We start from the raw sequence: 21836 nt of genomic DNA, 5'->3' as shown, positions 1-21836 counted from the left end.
GGATTCATTTCTGCTGTTCAGGCTACTGAGTTCACCCAACAAAAACTCCCATCAGCTGCTGCACTGGAAGTGCAGACTGCTGGAAGTCTGCAAACAGTGCTATCTCTTTGTTTAATCCTGCCAAGCAAACACACAGACCTCACCCACTGACTGTTCCTCAGTGCTTCAGGGAAACCACACACTGAAACGTGTGTGCAAGGCAAATGCTGTTGGGAGTCAGTGTTATCTCATATTGTTTGCTGCATGAAAAGGATGTCTTCATATGGGTGATTTAATCAGTAGCAGCAACAAAGCAGAGAAAGGTGTGATGCTTTATAGCATGTATTCTGAGGAGATAACCTGTGATGGAGCAGATTAAGGGACAAAAGCCTCTCTCCTACAGTCTATAACACAAGCAGACCAAGGGCTTAGTAAGAAACTAACAGGACGAACAGGACACAGCCTTCCCTTATGCTGAAATACTTGTAGCACTGCTGTAAGTGCATTGTAGCATTGGTGACACTGCATGCAGAATTCTCTGACAAAACCTGATCAGGGTATGGGAAACTGGGGTGTTACCTCCGTGTCTGGAACACTGACATTGAACCTAATAAAAATATGTGAGACTGGCATCTGTTTCTTGAGAAGGCAATTAATAAACTAACCACTTCAGTTTGTACAAAGAAAAAAAAAATTTAAAAACCCACTTTCCTTAAACAGACTTAGTTGTGAAGAAACCTTGAGCACAGCAAAATTTCAAAATCTGCATGTGAGAACACACAGTCTTCACAACCAGCTGCCTTATTAAACACCTCTGCCAAAACCAACCAATATATCAAAATATAGCTCAAAACATTTTTGCATGCTTCAGAAGAAGCAGAGAGGTTTGGACAGCAGCTGTAAGTCAAGTGCACTTGGAACTGAGGTGGCTCTGAACTGAGAGCACTTCATTTCAATTTGCTGCGGGTGTGTTTAGCAAGTTATCTTTAATGTGTAAATTACCTTTAATGTGTATCCCCCAGAAGGTTTACAAAATTCAGCCAACCATGGACTCAACTGGGGAACAGAGGCTTTACTGCAAAGATGCAGAGAGAATTGACAATTTCAAGGAGGTAAATTCCCAAGTGACTGCAGGGATGCAGGGTAAGGGCAAGCAGCGGGGAGAAACACAAAGGGAAAGCCTTTGCTTCCCTCTCCCAGCAAGCCAGGATTTCCACTGATGAAAAACTTGTCCTGGACTGGCAAAGGGTCAGAAACAGTCATGTACAGCACAGCTGAATCAGCAACTAGAATCCAAGTGACCCCTGCAGCCTGGACCTGAAATTAATTGTTTTGGACCCAGCACACACCATTAAACATAATCTATTTCCTCTATTGAGAACTGTGGTTAATATTTATCATTACTGATGTATTTCAAGGTCCCCTCTTAAAACTTGCAGCTGATCTGACAAAAGCAGCCAGAACTCCTCCCTGCTGTATGTCCATTAAATCATTAAGCACATCTGTGACTTGACCGTGTACTTCTCCAGAAGTGCTCTAAACATAGCAGTGCTTAACACTACTTAATTGCAGCACCAGTCCTGCTGAATATTTCACAGTTCTTACAGCCACTAATGTAACATGCCACCCACAGTCTGGAAAACATTTGCTAAAACAATATTGCTAGGCCTCTGCTGAACTTAATAACTCTCAAGGCGAGATGTCAAATTGTCTCAACGGAACCTCAAAAGTTCAGGGAAAAAATAAAACAACCTCCAGAATAACCCCACTAGAATTTTAAAATGAAACCACAGAAAAAATATTTACCGTCTTCAAAGTTCATTTTTCATTTAACTTGTGCATTTCATGTTTCTGATTGTGAACGGAAGAAAGATTAACAGTGCTGCTGTCAGAAACTGAGAACCAGGACTTCAAACATGGACAGGCAAAACATTTTCTGAGTTAACTGGCTGCCCAAGTTGAGGTTTGCCTGAAACATTATAATAAATTACAAAATCTACTAACATTTCTGTTCAGTATCCCCTTCTGCTGCTCTTCTGCCTTGCACTTGGCTTTGTAAAGTGTGCCTTCAGGTCAAGAAAAATATTAATCTCACAGAGTAATCATTAAAAAGGAAAGCTTGTTCCTCACAAAGGAGACTCTTGGCATGAGCTGCCTCAGAGGAAATCTGCTCTTTAACTTGGTCCTGGAGAATTTTGCTTTACAGATCATCCGTACAAAAAACCAAAACAAAGGCAAAGGAACCTACCCATGAACATTCACAGAAATACAAGTCTACATTTCTGTGACATGAACTTGCTATGCTAAATACTTTTGACTTTGTCATTAGCACAACATTTCATTTACAGGCAGGCTATTATTATTGGTATGTATTTCTCTCTTTCTCACTCTTTTTCTTTTTTAACCGTCTACTCCATCCTCAGTAATTTTGGATTTTATGCTGCTGGTATTTCAGTATCAGCCATTTGCTATTGTAGAAGTCAAGAGTACTTGAGTCAGAGCTGCCACACAATCTCAAATTGCCTACCTCAGCCCAAAGCCGGTACACTGCAAGTCAGAACCGGTGTTGCAAACTCTTAGTAGCATTTTAATGAAAAGATATATATACTACATGCAATAGTGTATGCATTTCTACTGTGAGAGAAATTACTAGCATGTTATGTTCTCTTCTGCACAGGGACTGGGACACTCACAGGACATCTTACCTGCTCCTCTAAATAAATGAACGAAGTCCTCATTTTTCTTTTTTAGATTACAATATGTATTGTATTTTAAATGACAAAAGCACAGTAAAACCAGCCTTTAAAAATACACCATCTAAGTGAAATTTCTTGTAAAGATATAAACTATATCCAATTTTCTCTGCTCTACACAACACCTTAGTGACCTTCCCAACCAGATACACTGGTAACTTTGTGTTTAAAAAATTATTACATCTGAAAATGTTTTACTTTCTTGAAGAAAATTAGCCAGAACTTTTTTTTTATGAAGTCCATACATTCATACTTCTAGATGCAGATTAAAGCAGATACCACTGAATAGCTATCACATCTTTCTAGAAACAGAATTTTCTCAGGTGATTAAATCATACCAGATTGTTCATTTACAGTTATAATGTCCAGTTCTGGCTTTTCAGGCCCCATCGTTATTATTTACTAATAACATAATAATCCTTCCCCAACACAGAGAAACTTGCTTCAAATCTTGATTTAGACCCATACTATATGCAGACTGTTATACCAAATCTATTATTTACCCTATTATTTTTCACAGATGCTTCGGAAATCTTCTATAATCTCATACATCCCCAACACTCATCTCAACACACACAGAGAAAAACATATTCAAAATATATGTTTAAAAAATTAAATATAATTTAAAATATATGCAGCTCTCTGGTTCGTGTTCTTCTCCCAGAAATCCGATAATTTGAGATACCAGAAGTCTACATGCAAATCACTCACCTTCTGATACATCAAACTGCATTTTAAGGAAAGAACTCACTAACCCGGTCTGCAGGAAGCTGAAGCCAGTGTAACAGCAATTCAGAATTCAAACCCAAGACCCAAACATCATTCCAAAGCCTCCAAGGCAGCTAACACCTCCCAAGACACTCAGCACTCTGTGATCCTGGGTTTTCTTACTCGATATGTCATTAAGTACATTTGAATAAACAAAGATCAAGCAAAGCATTAAACATACTGCAGCTCCTACATATTAAAACTAAAGCTGGTCTACAGATTTATAACCTGGTTTCAATACTACTGGAGAAGGAGGGGCAGAAAGAAAACAATATTCTGAACTGAAAATGGGGGTCAACACCCTGTTCTCATGTTGCACACACATCAGAAGAAAAACTTTCCATTTCCAGCACAAGCTCATTTTCAAATCACAAGACAGAAAACTGAAAAAGTTCTTTGACAGCTCTAAGCCAGGGCTCTGCAATCCCCATTTTACAGGGTCCAGAAAGAAAAAAATTCCTCTGAGACAGTGAAGACTTTTCACATATAGCACTAAATTAACTGCCCAGGCCCTCCTCTGCAAAAAAGAATATATATACAGGAATGTCTCAGTGTAGCCTACCATGAAGCAAAATTTAATACCAGTTTATTCCATGAATTTTTTTTCTCTAATAATATATCTTACTTCTCAGTACTGCTGCCAACCATCAAAGCAGAGAAAAGCAGCTTTCTCTAAGGATGGCAGAATACTTGCTACTTAGAACGAAAGGTTAAAACCCAACAGCTTTTGTTCATAAAACAAGCCAAAGAAAGAATTTGCAAAATGCAAATCGACTTCTGCAAAGTGCTTGGAGTTTTTCAAACAAAAGGTAGCACCTATAACTCAGAGATACTAACGGCAGCAAAACCTTCAAACAACCATGGAACAACTGAAATGCTAGTTTTGGAACAAGTAGAAGGTCTAATGAGAACATTAACATGCACACCTCAACTTGCCAATTAGAGTATGATTGCATGACCTTATGATCTGTTTGGTATTTAGGCTTCATCCACTACCATCTGAAATCCCTAATAAATGCAATGGAAGTCATTGCAACCACATTCTATCTATATTTAAATTATTTTCATCAATAACTAAGTACAATTATTTTCATAGTGAGAGCACACAGGTCTTTTACTCTCCCACTAACAGCAAATTACAGGTTTTCACTTATCCCACGCCTGCTGCTCCTCATCTCTGTGTGCAGGGGAGGAGATATGCTTCAGCCTCATCAAATACACAACTGAGAACACTGAAGTTGGTTGAGAAACTTTTAAGTTTCCTGGACAAATGGAATTCTGTATTTCTCATTAAATAGGGAGATTCTCATACCACTGCCTCATGAAACTGCCTTGCACAGGAAAGCCATGACAAAATCCAAGACAGTGGTTTTCTAAAATAATGGCTCACAACAGTTTAAATGCAAACCAGAATACTAGTGGCGCATAAACACAGAGCTTTTCATCTTCAGGGAAGCACCCTTACTGACAGGCTCTTCAGAAGCACACAGGTTTTTAATATTCTGCTTTAAAGAGTTTTTATCAAGGAGACCAAAATAATGAGTGTATAGGTTGCTTTTTTGCCATTCCAAAAATGTCAACTCTGAAATGTCACCTCCTGCATATCACATTCTTTCTTTTCTAGTAACTGCTACACAGATTGCACATATGGTAAAAAAAAAAAAAGTAGGGTAACTTCACAATTAACTTGTTCTATGAGAGCAGAGATATGTTCCCTGTATACCTACGGGGGGGGGGGGGAGGGGGAACCACCAATGCTTTAAAACTTACTGCTTACTCTTGCCACTTACTATTTACAAACACACAGTATCAGACCATGTAAGACTGTTAGACTAATATGTTAGACCAGTTCAATTCCCAATAAACAGCTGCTTCATAACTTCTAGTATGGGAAAATTTAACCACTAGCTAAGCAAGCTGTGAGGTTTACAGCATTTCCTTTAGGAAATAATTCCACAGATACACAAATCCCTGCCAAAATATTGGTTTTATTACTGTACTCAAAGCTTCCCCTCTCATAATTGACTATTTTCTCTTACCTCCTAGTTTCTTCTCCAAATAGTGTGTGTAGATTTCTGGCACGTTCAGGTTGTTCACTTTTTAAACTGATATGGCAGAACATTGACTAGATTTGCATTTTAACACTTAACCCTTCACTCATTGCTACAAGCAGTTTCTGTGATTAATGAGTATGACATCTGCATCCCAGGAAACTCTGACCCAGTTCCCCAGTCCACAAAAAAGACCTTAGCCACACAAACTAGAACAAGAGATTTAACTTCTTTGCACCCAAAAAGGAACTGACAGTATCTTTGCTTTCAGATCAAAACATGAGGCCAGACATATTAATGAGCCAAAAGTGGCTGAATGCAACAGCAATAAGGGCACAAAGGCATTTAGAAATGAACAAATGCAGCCATGGCTCCACATAACAAAAAAACCCCTACAAGGCAAATTAATAAAATCAGAACATTCTACTCAGTACTCTAGGTGTGTTTAAATAACTAACTGAAATAAATGCTTGACATTACCTGCATCTTCCAAAAAATACTGCACAGCCATCAGCACCTTCCCCTGAGGTTGTAGGTCCAGCTGTGGAAAGAAAGATACTGTACTCAGTAGGGTACAAAAGGATTTGACACTTGGCAAGATGCCATGGCCCTTGACTTCACATACAAACGATTGTTTGGGACACAGGGGCAAGAAAAGATGCAAAAGATAACACGAAAGTAACAAAAGATTAAAAAAACCCAACAAATCAAACAAACAAAACAAATAAAAATGGGGATTAAAGGATACACATTATAGCAGCATCAAGCCAACTAAAATTTATTATAAAAATAAATAAAATTAGAAATTCCAAGTGGAAATGCTTTGGAATTAACTTCACCTTTCTTCTTCTCTGGATGAATTACAATGATCAGATCCAATTTAAACATCTCCTATTTGCTACAGAAACTGCTAGGCTGTATAAAATAGGGACTCAATGTGACACATGCCCTTATTTCCAACACTAATGCCATGAATTTTAGTGTCAATTTCTTGAACTTAGGTTCTACATCACCTGCTTCACAAATGCTGCTGAAATAATTGTCTTTAAAGCCCTGCTTCAGAAATGCTGAAGGGATTGAACACTCATAGTTGGATAGACATCCGTTCAGCTTGAAAGAAACTTAACCAGGCCAGCAAGTTTAAGGAATTAATCTTCCTCCTTACCCAGAACTCTGCTTTGCCATTGCCCTTCTTGCACCGCTCTGCCAGGACTGACACACCTACAGTCACTTCAGATAATGGCTCCTCTGCTGCTTTCATGAGAACAATCTGAATCACCCGTCCTTCGTAAATGTGGGCATCAAAAGTGGATTTCCACTCAGGATACATGGTAGGTTTCTTCTGAACTAGAGTTTTTCCTCTCTCTGAAAGCCACAAAAAAAAAGGACAGAAACTGTTAAATCAAATCATGTAGCTCTAGTGCTTCAATTCAACAAAATACAATTATTGTACTGAAAACAAAAGCAGGCTTAATCTCTTGTACTGTAGTTGGCACAAAAGTTAAATATTCAGTTCAACCATTTGTGACTTGGAAGGCAAAGCTGACCCTGACAAACAGGGCTTGCACATGCAAAGGCAGAAAAGGTGTTAACATGCAGCCAGAGAGACCAGGAGGGACAAATCCCATTCTGGAATTCAGAAGGTTTAGTCAGTCACAACTTAACAGGTATATTTGCATGGCTGCTTTCTGTTATCTATCTCTGTGACATGTTGTCTGATCACAGTGAATACCTGCTGCTGTGAGATAAATTAAGATAAATCTTACACTGAACTAGTTCAAATTGGAACCAGTGGCTGAGAGATGAAAAGCATTTCCTTAATCTACTTCCAAGTTACCCCAACATTTCACCTCTGTTCATAAGTCTCTCTCTCTGCCATGACTGCTAAATGTTAAAGGATATCACAAGGCCTTATCTGTACTCTTTAGACCATGCGGACCTTGTATAGTTAAAGAAAAAGGAAAGGGCTGAAAGGACCTTGAAAACATCTTAATGTTTTGGGTAACATTTATCCAGCCTCCCATAAGAGCATTTCCACAGACTCTTCCCTTAGGAGTTTTACAGTGCTTCACTAGTCTTATCAGATGGCTCACTTCCCCAGTTTTTCTCTGGGATTTGCTGCCAAGGCAGTTATTCCCCATTTCTGCTCAGGAAGCTGAATATAATTTTGTACATTTTGCACAATTTCTGCTATTTATTAAGATAATTTGCTGTAACAAAAATGCTTTCCAATTGTCTCTCCAGCTCTGAATGATCCATTTTCCCCCAAAGTATGTAATCTGTTCTTATGATATCAAGGCAATAATCAAAGCAGATAAGATAGTTGAACCCTCCCCCAAGAAGCTGAAGTGTGGTCTGTCTCTTCAAATTAACACTAGATTTCACACTCATTTTGATGAAGAAAGAATTAGATACTTATTATTAAAAAAAAATCTTCCTGGAAACTCAAAGCAAACTTTGTGGTTATTCATTAACAACTGGCAGGATGCACTCCACTCCATTGTGCTGAGCTATCCAAACAAGAGTATCAAAGAGTGTCCTCATACTCCTTTATTAGGGAATGCCTGCCAACAGCAGCATTACAAACTACAACTTTGACAAGCAGACCTAAGCCTGCTTGCCAAAAGGCATTCTGAAATGCTCAGAAACAGACACCTGAGGACCTCCTCCTTTCCAATGCAAACTTGAAACATTCCTTCTCTACTCAGTCAAAAGCTTTTATCTTCAATTTGGAGAACTCTGCAGAAAGAAAAACTCATGTTCTGAGCAATGCAAACCTATTTCAGGAGCCTTGTATTTGGTATTCTTGACTATGGAAGAATTTGGAAATATTAAAGTGAAAACACACAGGGAAAGCTCAAACAAACCACAATTTAGAGATTATCAGGATGGACAATAAAGGCAAGGGGGAATTAAAAGCAGGTTGCCTGCACAGCAAGGTTTTTACACCAGCGTATTTCTGGGTTGCTAAAGCCAGATCCCTGCCATCAAAAAAGTCAAGTTTAAGGAGGCATCCTTGGGCATATGAGAAATCGCATCTATTTGCAGAACCTTTGACAATAATTCAGGGTTTGCAGAAGCAGCAGTTGGTAATACCAACTATTACACAATATTTGGCAACATTCTTTGTAGGATACTTAGATGGGGAGAGAACTATTTCAGTCTGTTCACAGGACTCTCCATATTCCCATGTGCTAATTAATATCTGCTTTGATCAGTTACAGTTTTACCCTATGTAAAAGTGAAAGAGGTAATCTGAATTACTGGAAACAGCTTCCAGAGTGGCCATGCTGCTTTTGTAATTAAAAATCGGACTAATCAAGATTTGTCATGGACCACACTGCAAATGAAGATGTGTCAGCAAAGAATACCCTTTAAGAAGAACACTGTTCTTGCCCTCCTGTATTCAGGCCTCCTTTGTTTCTCTGCTAACACTAACATTTTAGATGTTTGCAAATTGCTTAATTCCTAATCACTAGGCAAATTATTTTCTTCTTCCTCTATAATAGGCTTTTCCTTGATCATGTTTCAGCATGCAAATCCCTCAAAAGTTAATCCAGACCTTGTCAAACTGATAATAGGAGCATCAGTTTCTTTTCCTGATTACCCCAGCCGGTCACTGCTCCAACCTTCACTGCACTGTCCTCCCCCATTTTTCAGTACTTCAAAGACATGTGCAAGCAAAGAGGAGTAATGTTGGGACAATTTTACTTTTCAGAAGTGGATTTATTTAGACCATTAACACCCCTCCACACATCTGGGCAGCAGGTAAACTGCCTTCTTGGGGCTTAACACATTTGCCTGATGACAACATTTTCTGGAGGGGCACTGAGCCTTGTATTTAAAGTCACAATGCACCTTTTATCTCCAAGATAAGGGGAAAGAAAGTCCAAGCACGTTGTGAGGAAGAGGAAAATTCACCCTTTCCTGCATTCTTTGATTTTTTGTGAATCCCTAGAGCTATAATGCAGGATTAGATGGCTGCGGTCTAGCCCAGTACAGCAATTCCCTCTAATCCTGTTTGGTTACAACAATATATTCTAGCTAAATGTCACAAAATTATAAACCTTTGCCCCAGTTTCTGTAAAGAAGCAGTTTTTGAAGGCTGAGGGCCTGCTGAACAGGGAGGTGCAAACAAGACCTTGGGTGCAAGTCAGTCCAAGCAAGTAATTCTGCCAAAACACCTAAATTAATACAACAAACTACACTTCTCATCAATACCTAATCCCCCAAGCTAATAAAGATCATTTACTGCTCTATGCTTAAGGATGGTTCTCTCAAACTTGCTGCAGTTCAGATCTTCATGGCACTCTACTATACCACTCTTTCCCCGCAGAGCTTCTGCAAGTGCAGCCTCTCACCTGCAGAACTGGAGAGAATAATGCTTTCTTTAACATTTGCAAACCTTTACCATGTAAAATTCACAACTCACCTTAATCTAAGCAAAAATGACATTTCAGCTGCCTCACCACATATTTTGTGACTCGTTGTGTGTTGGTGGTGAAGTAAGAAACTAAGCAAACAAGAATCTAAGTAAGATCTGAGACTTTACCCTACCAAGTGCTAAGCACTCTGGCTGCAGTACAAGGCAGCACTAATAAAGAAGTCTTGATTTAAGGTGTGGATAGAGATATAAATCATTATTATTTCTCCCATTCTGAAAGAAAAGCTCAGGTTGAAGTGGTCAGCATGACAGGAACAGCAGGACTCATTACCATTCAAAGACTAAGAAAAACAGCAGTATCTCTCAAAAACTTATTCATATTCAGAAAAGCATCATCATTTGTAACCTCACCTGTAGTCAGTGCTTCCTTCATCTTGATAGCACAGAAAGGCTGTAGCTGATCCCCTTGATTCTGCACAGGCCCCAGCTCAAAGGAGTTGAAAGATATCCGCAAGAAAGGGGCCATGGCTCACAATGATACACAACCTAAGTAGAAAGAAGTAAGTGAAAATCACAGAATAAAAGACCTGGTCTGAGACTTGTAAGAAAGTGATACACATTTCTCAAGAGCCTTCATAGCTGATAGAACTCATCCTCTAAAGCTTGCAAGTCTTTACTGTGGTTTTGAGACCAAAAGCATCAAACTGACATGTACCAAAACAAGAAGAATGTAACATGTACAATCAAAGACTGAATTCAAGACAACCTTTTCACCATTTCCTGTTAAAAATAAGTAGCAGTTATGCCTTTGACTTAGACCTTGCTCAGTTTTTAAACACAGAGACCCTATTCATTAGAACACAAGTATATAACCGTTCTTATCAAATAAGTAGTTCACAAACTAACAAACAGATTGTTTGGGGGTTTTAAAAGCATTTAGTTTTTCCTCACAAGTGGAATGAAAGGTGGGTTGGGGAAAAAAAAAAGGAATAAGAGTTTTGCCTGTCCCACATGACCCTTTCCCAGTACGTCTCTCAATGCAAGGAGGAAAATGAATCATCTAATGCTCACATTATTTTGTTGCTCTTTACGCACACATTATTTTCTTTTTTAATAGCTGCACAGCCACTAAAATTCTCAGACAGAATTCTAGGCAACCCCAATAGGCAATCAAATGAGAAAAGGAAGAGCATTGGTCAATTTTTAAAGATTATCTGAGAAACTACTGAACCTACATACCATTTCTAGACAGTGCAGCAAACCCCACCACCAGATGTACAGGAAGGGCAGCACGTCCTGATGCAAGATCAAGTAACTGCACTGCATGTGAGCATGTGATCAACATTAACAACCCGAGTAATTGGTTCATACAGAAGAGTTCACACTTACTCGCTTACATAAAGGCAGTTACAGACATTTCTGAAACCTAGATATTTCACTGGATAAGTGTGTATTTTATTTTTCATACTTAACTGGGCCACAACATACATTCCAGATGCCACCTCCAAACTGAAACAAGTATGATATCACATGACTTCTGTTCAAGCATTGCTTTCAGGTGGCAATGTACTAATTCTAGGAAGCATCACAGAGCTAATGACTCAAACCACGAGCCTCTGTACCTGCACATATTAGGCAAAGGGAAGAGGCAGAAAAAAAATGCAGTTCTGTGCCACCTGATTTAAACCATCAGGAAGTACAAGAATCCAAACCACCTGTAATTTCTAAGTCAGCAAACTGGTGTTTCACTATAGTCTTCCCTCATTCCCAAGAGCTCCTGAATTCAGAGCAGATTTCAGTTTACAACTTGCAGCACCTTCAGCAGAGGAGCTAGCCCTGTAGCTTGTATGTCAATATTGTTTTGTGAAGAAAAAATTACTCAGCCAAAGGGTAAGGGAAAACAGTCATTTGATGAATAGAAGGAGGGATTAGGAGAGAGTTAACAAGGTAACAAGAAGAGATGATGAAGAATAAAAAACAAAATTTAAACTGGGCTGAGCTGGCATTTTGACTGTAGATTGTTAACCAGCTCAGTCAAGCAGCACTAGGATGAACATTTCAAGCAATCCTGCATATGCTTGCATTTTTTTTAATGTAAAGTCATCAACCTGAGAAGCAATTAGCATTCCTCTTATCTCTCTAAAGTCCCAGAACAGTCATTTAGATAAAAGACTATGAAATCAGAGTCTTTTGAGCAAGCTTAAATGCCTTTATATAAATGCACACAGCATGGGGAATAAACAGGAGGAATTAGAGATGAGGGTGAGCCTGCAGGGCTATGAGCTCATTGGCATCACTGAGACCTGGTGGGATGGCTCCTATGACCAGAGCATCTATGAAGACAGGCTGAGAGAGCTGGGGCTGCTCAGCCTAGAGAAGAGAAGACTCTGGGGAGACCTTATAGCACTTTCCAGTACTTGAAAGGGGCTACAGGAAAGCTGGGGAGGGGCTTTTCATCAGAGAAGACAGTGATAGGACAAGGGGTAATGGTTTTAAACTGAGAGAGGGGAGATTTAGGTTAGATATTAGGAAGAACTTCTTCACTATAAGGGGGGTGAGGAACTGGAATGGGTTGCCCAGGGAGGCTGCTGATGCCCCATCCCTGGAGGTTTTTAAGGCCAGGTTGGATGAGGTTTTGTGCAACCTGGTCTGGTGGTAGGGTTCCCTGTTCATGGCAGGGGGGTTGAAACTTGATGATTTTGAGGTCCCTTCCAACCTTAATGATTCTATGATAAGACAGCATACAGCTCCTGACACCTTTATTTGCACATCATGTGATCTCCCTATGTGGACACCATTTGCAATAAAAAAAACAAACCTGCCCCACTAATCCACTGGTTATTGAAGCTTGGAGCACCATTTGATAAGATAGAAGATTAAGATGAGCCCATAAAGAAAGAAAAATAGACAGCTTTTGTCAAAATTAACAAATACCACCTGATACCTCACTCTCATAAATGCAACATAAACTCAACGCTCATCAAGAGTTTTAACGAGGAACACATTTTAGCTGCACAAAAGACCCCGTACTCACTATGTTTGGAACTACCCTCGAGGGACTAGCTACATGACTTGCCAACACCAGATCACATAGAGTTACTACTCAATGTGGATTTAAAAGAAACCAGATTTCATCACCCTTCACCTCTGGTGAAACAGCTTTAAGACTCAATCAGGCCATAGGTAGTCCAAGCTGGGTAGGTCAGCATGTAACTCCCACTGGAAAGTTTACTTGACAGAATCAAAGGACTGCAGGATAATTCTGGCTGGAAGGGACAGCCCAGCTAGAAGTCACAATTTTCAGTAAATCTGGGACTACACTAACAAAAAATTGGAAAGCACTGACAAAGCTAAACTAACAAGTGCATGATTGCACTCAGACCACTCGACTCAAGCCAGTGTTAGTCCGGAAACAGAATACAAAGCTTTGACATTTGCTTCTTTAACTTTAAATTAACAGATACAATAGAAACAGTTACAGTGATTGCACATTTTGAATAATCCCACAGTCTTCCCCATTTCCAACAGCCAAATCATTTGGATGCCACATTTTCAGCCCTGCTTCTGGGTTTCAAATATGGTTATTTAGTTTAGTTTCATTGTACTCAGCCTCGGAAATCTCAAGTGCTCTCTCTGAAGTGCTACAAACAAGCAACTCAGTAGTCAGGAGAAAACACCAATATCCCAGAATTTCTGATTATGTTCAAATACAGTCAGCCTAAGGTCATTGGCAAACTAGAAGATAACTTTTTGTTCTTCCACTTAACAACAACTTAAAAAGATCTCAACAGTTTATTTTCACATGCCAAATTTTTCTACCCTTATACATTATGCCTTTCCCCCCCCAAGAAGTAGAGATTATAAGTGGTTTCATGCAAAATCTCACTACACATGATAGACTATACTGTGACTCTGGGAGGTTGAGGAAGAAAGCAGGGTTTGGATTTGCTCCTCAGGTACATTTTCCAATGCTTGTCTATGCAAAGATATTGCAGGGAGACAGTTGACAAGGATCAGCTGTACTGCTGTAAACAAAAACATACCCACTTAAACTGTTTTTGGCAGTGAAACTCAGTGAGAGATTAATTTTAATTCAACCAAGTTTCTCAAAATCCCTTCTGAATAAGCTCATCCAAAGTTCTGTCACATTTGAAAAGCAACAACACTAAAAGCAATACGTATGTTTTGCTTGTTTAGTTTTAGACAAAGAGTCTATAGAGTCCCTCTAAAGACTCCCTAAGTATCTCAGAAGTGATCAGAACAAGTGGTGACTCTAGTTTTAAGAGGTGTTTCTGTGAAGAAGTGAAACTCTTATAAAACACCAATTGAGGGAGATTTTACAATCTACTCATATAGTCTGTATTGCTGCTATAAAGTATTAAAGACAAACTCTTCCTAAAGGGTGTGATTTTATGTAAAACAATGGTGGAAGAACTGAGATGTGAACTCCAAAAATACTGCAAGTCTAAATTACAGTTTCAATATCTCAAACAGTTTCAAAGCCATGTGCAACCTGAAAGAAAGCTAGGGGAAAACATCTTCTAATAACATTATTCTGTGTGAAGGATGTGGTGATGGCCACACTGATTCAGAGCACACCATCAGATGCTGTCCAGCACAACACTTGTTTTGTCAAGGATCGCTGATCTGCCCACTTGCTAAAATCACCTCATGTGCTACCTGGGATAGATTCTGCAACATCCACAGTCATTTCCATGCAGAAAATGGGAGAGCTTTCTGACTATTTAATATAGAAAGAAAATAAATCATGTTACTATCAACTATAATATGCATGGAGCAAGAGGGGCAAACAATGAAAACATCTTCACATCATCGATGTCAACATCTGCTGAACGAACAAATATTCAGTTCTCACATGGATGTGTTTGCAACACAGTGTTTTAAAGAAATCTTCAAAAGAAATTAAATGTTTAAATATTCCAAGGAGAATGTTCACATTATTTGCTAGCAAAACAATTCATATTAGATTAAAAATCTTCTCCACATAGACAGAAAGGATAAAGGGTAAATTCTGTAGTTTCTCCCCTTCCAACAGTGCACAGCAGCCACCAGGGGCTCACGCTGCAACTGAAGGCATTACTTGTCAGGGTTCCTTTGATGCTGCAGTTCTGCCTTGTTATGAACAGTGAGGGCAAGCCACCTCTAAAACAATCCAGACACGAAGATATAGTTGTGACTTTTGCGAGGAAGTAACATCAAAGCAGTGGATCATGTGGAGGAGATGCTGACATGGGCCAACCACAGAGCACTGAAGAGACTAAAACACTAATGGGCACAAACAGAGCACAGGTTGTTCCACCACTGATACAGGGCTATATATCCAAGAGAAACACAAATAAGAAAATCCCCCTGCTGATTTGAGCCTCTGATTTTCTTGTAAGTAGTCTGTAAAACATTTAGCAAATGGCTGCACACACAGGTCACAGCGTTTCCCCACTGTCTCACAGAAATGCTCTGGATGGCAGGAGATGATTGCTTTCTGCTTAGCTCCTTGCTGGGGCTGCTTCTCAGGCCACACAAACACTTTGAGGAACACCAACACTGGTAGCCAGCACCACACATGGCTGACCAATTGGTGTTCTTCCCTGAAAAGACGTAGAAGTAACTTCTCTTTCTCTTTTTTAATGAAAAAATAGGTATTATTTCCAACTTGAAGGAATAATTTATTTTTTTACACAAGGGCTTCCTGCCCTCCATCCTGGCAGTTCAAGAAAGATAGCAGCAAACTATTGCCCAATTTATTACCCCCACATCACTTTCAAAAACACGAACAAGGCCCTCCTTCCTCTTTGTGCATGGCCTACAAAGGTGATTATGACACTACTTTCATGGTGGTAATAAAAGAAAGCTGCAAGCAGAGATGCTGGTAGTATGACTAGCACCCTTCACCTGGGCACACCATTCATGGGCACTTAATGTTTTGGGTTTTTTTTGTTCCATGGTGTGTTGCTTTATACTTACATTACAGAAAAACTCGCAAGAAGCAGACAGGTCAGCCATGGTTCTTGAATTCCCTTCACAGGTATTCTGTCAGCTGATGATGAAAATAAAATGTAGGATGTTTCACTGAACCAAAGTGACAATGCTGACCACTGTCTACATTGTGCACCTACAATTACTCTACAGAGAATTTTAACAGGATCTGTTGCAAGCCCTGGTCTCTATTTGATACTCTGTGGGAAGAAGTCAGTCTAAAAAGGAAATCTGTTGAAAAGAAGCTTATTATATTTGCTGTTATCAACCTTGTGAAGAAGATACCCTGCAGCATTCTTTACCAGCTGGACTTCCCATAGCTCTACTATTGCACTACTGCTATCCAGCCAAAGTCTGAAAGACATAACTGACATCAAATCACCATACATCATGATGCTGAATGCTCACAGATGTCAGAGACAGCAAAAACCATTATGTGTGGGAGGTGCTTTGAAAGCTTAACATCCACACAGGGTTTGAAAAGTGCTCTCCAAAAAACAGGGCTAATCTCACACGTTCGCATGTATGTCCCTACAGAAAAAGGAGTCTTCTCCAAAAGTACTGCCTCTGCCTCAGCATGAGTCTTGCTTTTATCTAGGTTTAACCATTTGTCATTTAGTTTTAGCCATTAAGGTGCAGCTATCTCCTGTGAATCGCCTAATTTCCTCTTGTCATTAATTTGATTTGTCTGTGTATGGAATCCAAGCATAGTAATTAGAGACATGAAGCTTCTCAGCAACTATTTTGATAAACTATTTTATGGAGAACATTTTACAAACAAGTAACAATGAACCTTAAAATTAGAACTATGCACTTACAAAAGCAAAATACACTCACTAGGTAACTTAACAAAACGCAGTTGTCTTCAGGAAGTAAAGCATGAAAAGAGCTTTTTTAGAACAGCCCAACAGTCAAATCACATAGAATTTCTGCAGTAATATTTCTAAACCAGTTTATCTTCCTAATATGTTTTCAAAGAATTACATAACAGGACTATGAGAAGTAAGAAAAGATAACAAATTTAACACCACAATTCAATTTACTTGCTGTTACATGTATTGTCAAATGACTATTTTTTTCTGGTTCATACTTTCAAAATGATAATTCTATACACTAAATTCTAATGTAAATATTAGAAGCTTTGGGGGGTACTTTGGTTTTATTTAAACAGAATACGTAGTGTGCTTCACAGAGTCCTACAAATCTAGCTTGGAAAAACACAGTTGCCATTTCCTTTTCTCTCCACCCCCTCCCAGTATTTTCTTTCAGATACTTCTGCTTTTGTTGGGTTTTAACAAGGCTAGAAACAGAAACAATGACATAATAAAACCCATCACTGTTTGTGTTGCAATATTCTGGAGAAAATCCTTGTAGATAAGCCGTGTAGCAAGCGATGTTCTTTGGTTTCATCCCACTTGGCCAGAAGCACAGATAATTCCCAGTTTCCATGCTTTTTTTGCGTGACTCACAGCCACAAAGCTGCCTGAATTTATGGCTGCCATATAAATTGTTGATAATTCCCCAACACTTTCAAGACAAAAAAAAAAAATTACAGATGCTTTCCCTTTCATTATTATGAGAAACTTTTCAAAATATGAGCATCAGAAACCTTCTTCTGAACAGATCATCTCTTTCAATCTTGGCAGGAGAATGCAGATAGCAGGCAAGCAAGAACTAAAGCAGACCTGATTTTATGGGATTTTTGGAAGACATGCAGCCCAATTTATTTGAGCATATGATAATATATGATTAGCTCAGTAACAGCAATGGACTGTTCTTAAAGTGGTTTCAAGTGCAAGTAAGACAGATCTAGGTTTTACACAAAAAGATCAGTAAGTTTAGGAAATTTTGGACTCTGAAATAGCAGGACAGGCTGTTATGCAGCATATGCTGCAAGATAAAAAAAGCATTTCACATTGAATGTCCTTTTATGGAAAAGGAAAAAGAACACTTGGACCAACAAAGTTGGCTTTTTTTGATATTCCACAACCACTACTGGGAGGAAGTACTGTCAGCTGCTTGTTTTTTAGAAGTGCATAAGAAATAGCCATTGAAATACTCTAAACTCCCAACTTCTTCCTCTTTGAATGCACAGGACTAAACAGAGATGAAAGCACTGCAGGCTTGCTGCTTTTCACCATTATCCAAATCAAGTCTGAAACAGAAGTGCAGATGAATACTCTTCATTAACTTCAAACCCAAACATCACACATTAAAAACATGCAAGAGGAGAAACTGCCTGAAACCCAGACTTATTTCTGATAGCACAAGCTGGCATCATTTGATAAGTAACAACTGCAACACCATGAAAGGATTAATACAATGAGGCTGGCTAGATGATGGTCTAAGTGAAAGAACAATTCATTAATACCAAATCACATTATGAAATGGGAACATGTCTAAAATGCTAGAGAGAAGGCAAACCATGTTTTTTTTCCTCTATGCATGCATGATTTGGGAAACTTTATTTTACATGGGGAGTAAGTAGAGTGTTGTTTTTTCCCCCTGCAATTAAACAACTCAGTCCCCTCCGTGCAAGAGGAAAAAAACCTATTAGGTGAAAGAGACAAAGCTTCACCTCTTTGTCCCTACACCCTGGGGCCAAGCCATCCACCAGCTCTGGCTGTCACACTAAGCAGAGCCCCAGAAGCCTTCTGCAAGTCTGAGCCTCTGATTAGCTTTTCAGCTCCCACTTCCTCAACAATGTTCAAGGACTTTGCCAGTATTTAGTCAGCACAACTAGATTGCAAAAATGAACATCAAGTTTGTCATGTGAATATGAGTTCTCCAAAGCAAGCACACTGTTCTGCAAGAAGGTTCATAGACAGGCTTGTAACAACCAGCACATTGGGAAAGCTGAACTACTCATACAGCTCCCAGAAGTATCAAACCAAAGGAAAACAGCCAAAGAAAAACCAGTATTTTGTTCTATATCTGTTTAGGTATCACTGTAATGAAGTGGGCAGGGATCCACATGCAGGTATATTTGACTAGCACCCTTTAACAGCAGAATCTTAGAATCATAAAACTATTCAGGTTGGAAAAGACCCTTGGGATCACCAAGTCCAACCATCATCCCCACTCTACAAAGTTCTCCCCAGCAGTTACACACCAAGCCCAACCTTTGGCTCCCTCCTCACTCCTGCTGAGTTGATCTAGGATTCAGTGTAACATTTGAAGTTTACTTTCTGATATATAATTACGTGCACAAAGTTTCTTATTTTCTGCACGATTATAAGTTTCCTGGAAATTGAGATATATTTCCCAGAGAGAGTAACACAAAATGCCAACAACGTATTTCCTAACCAAACAGAAAGCTTGAGAACATTGCAGCTAAACTTTTACCACCCGATATACCTCACCTTTCTCTTCAAAACACTGGAGATTTTAATATTTATTTGTTTGTTTGTTTGTTGAGGGGGGGTAGGGGGTTGGCGTGGGGTTCTTTTGATTGCTTCTTTGGTTGAGTTTCTTTTTCACTTTCCAATGAGAGGAAAAGCTCTCCCCTTAAGAAGCAGCCAGCTACCTAAAGACAGTCTACTACAGTTCAAGAAAAAACAAAAAAAAGGAAATTGGAAATTTGTCTTATTTAAAATGCAATGGGTTAATGTCTCTATTTGAAAAATAGAGTAGAGTAGCAAAAAATGGAAAAAGAGAAACCAGGCATTCAAAAGAAATGCAAAAAATACCTTCTAAAACATTTCAATTAGAGAACAAATTTACTCTGCACTTCTGAAAACACCAGCAGATTATACACTCAAAGTGCCTCTCACAAAGTACAAGCTTCCAAGCCAGAAATTTATACTACTGCCAGCACTATGACCTAATCCTCCAAGTATCTGGAAAGCCAGAATATTCATTAGCTGAGAGAACTGTATTATCATTCATAGATGCTGGAAATCTGCTGCTCAGATAACCTCATCATAGGAAATACAATTCAGTTCATGGATGCATGATTTTGATCAAGGCTTTTAAAGTAAAAGGACAGAAGATTTGTGAACCAAAAATTTTGCTTATTAACTGTGTACTGAGTTGTAGGAATGGTTCCAGTCCCCCCTCCTGACAACATTTGGCGTTACTGGGGTTGTTTGGTACGTTTCTCTCAGAAGCCCGTTTATTCCCTGAGGGCCACAAACATACTTAGTCACTTCAATCAGACATCAGACAGTAAGATGGGCTGAATCTGCCTTGCTGAGCACATTGCTCCTCCTCCTTGCTACTTCCTGCTACACAAAGGCTGCTCAGGCTAGGCAGGAATCACTCTTTTATCCTGAGTTTTGTTGTTTATTTATATTTCTTTTGTGGTTTTTGGCCTTCACGTTCTAAGTAAAAATAACCAATAAAAGTCAACTTTATCAAGACTTTTTTCTATGGTTTAATAACAGAAAATGAGCAGTGAAGCCATACATGGATACATGCATCACTACCTGTGAAAGCATCTCTCACTTTTCAAGGAAGAGATGACATAAGCACAACCAAGTGACACTGAGGGGCTGTGGGATGGTGCTAAATAATGAACGGCCACAGGGATTAATAAGGAGAAATTGGAAAGAAGTGAACATAATGGACATTTATTTTTAAATAAAAGCATTTGCTCCTGCTGTAATTTCAAAGTTCAGGCTTAGATTTTCAAAATCAAATAAGAAAATGGAACCACAAGTGATTTTTAACTGTCCCCTTCCCTCTGAATGACTTTATAGTGAAAATGAACACTTAAAGCTCCACAGTACATCTGGCATTCCCAAAAATATAGAACAGACACAGCTCATCAACAGCAAGTTGAATTAAAGCATAAATGTGAGATTATTTAAAGGTAGCACAGAGTTTACAGTAGAAGTTGTAATGTAAGCTCAGGGTGAAATGTACATTTAATATAATTCTTAATTTCTTTCTTTTTAATCCTCCCTCTAAGAAGTTAATAGCAAACCTTTACCTTTTTCACCTTTTCCTGAATTTTGTGGTTTAAACATAAGAAGTCCACACTCTGTGATGACATGATGCTGTCTTGATCCAAACACTATGATGCGTGTTTACTAATAGCCATATTAAGTGATTTTCCACTAAATGAATACAAACATACCATTTTAGTACCCTTACTGGGGAAGAAAATCTCAAAGCATTCACATGTCTGGGTCACTATACAGAAAACAAGAAAGAACAAGCTAAACAAGAAAAAAGGTAACAACTAAATAACCAAGATGGAAAAGGCTGAATCTTTAGATGAGCCAGAATTTTGTTTGCAGAGGTAATCACAGCAGGGCATGCTCAACTATTTTGGATTTTGAGAGAAGTCCTGTGGACTGGGCGCTGTCGAGAACACCCTCTGGCCACCTTCCAGGAATGCTATTTCTTCTACTTGAAAGAACCACATTTCTGGAGGATGAGTGCAGATCAAATTATTGCATGTTTATTATCTGTAATGGGTTTTTCCAGCTTCTACTCCAATGCTCATCCTACTAAAAACTGGAGAATCATTTAAAAATGAGATGTTTGGTTTGCGTATGCAAAACACTACACACACAGAGAAAGATAAAACATGCCCAAGAACATCAACAGCACTGCAAGTCAGCATCTGCTCTGTTACTTTATTTGGTCATTGCACTAATGAACATTATGGTAAACAAGACACAAACCTAATTACTTATCTAAAAAAACACTTTCAGGAAGAAAGGACATATGCAACTCACCTGCACAAGTACCTATAGATTACCCAAAAAAGTAATTAAACACAAACTCTTAGATGACAGTTGGACTCTCATGTCCCAGTTAGCCCACAGATGCAAGAGAGTAGTCAGTGATTTTCCTACAGACAAGCTTTCCTGGCTCATTATGGCCTATCATTTCCTCCATCACTAAATGGATAAATGAGCTGAAGTCTCGGTTACTTTCCCTGCACCTTCCAATTAA

General features: G+C 39.0%; 1 protein-coding gene across 2 annotated transcripts in view; it reads right to left on the bottom strand.

Annotated features, from left to right (window-relative positions):
• Positions 1-21836, bottom strand: part of PRKCD (protein kinase C delta) — a 58369-nt gene that overhangs the window by 14057 nt on the left and 22476 nt on the right. For both annotated transcript variants that reach the window (XM_051627160.1, XM_051627161.1), the window contains exons 2-4: positions 10347-10481; positions 6717-6916; positions 6032-6092 (exon numbers count right to left, since the gene is read on the bottom strand). In XM_051627160.1, coding sequence (XP_051483120.1) covers positions 6032-6092; positions 6717-6916; positions 10347-10461 — 376 coding nt within the window. In that variant the 5' untranslated portion in view covers positions 10462-10481. The remainder of the gene's footprint in view (positions 1-6031; positions 6093-6716; positions 6917-10346; positions 10482-21836) is intronic.

The sequence above is a fragment of the Apus apus genome, chromosome 9 (assembly GCF_020740795.1).
Source record: "Apus apus isolate bApuApu2 chromosome 9, bApuApu2.pri.cur, whole genome shotgun sequence".
NCBI lineage: Eukaryota > Metazoa > Chordata > Aves > Apodiformes > Apodidae > Apus > Apus apus.
This window is presented reverse-complemented; position numbering and strand designations above follow the sequence as displayed.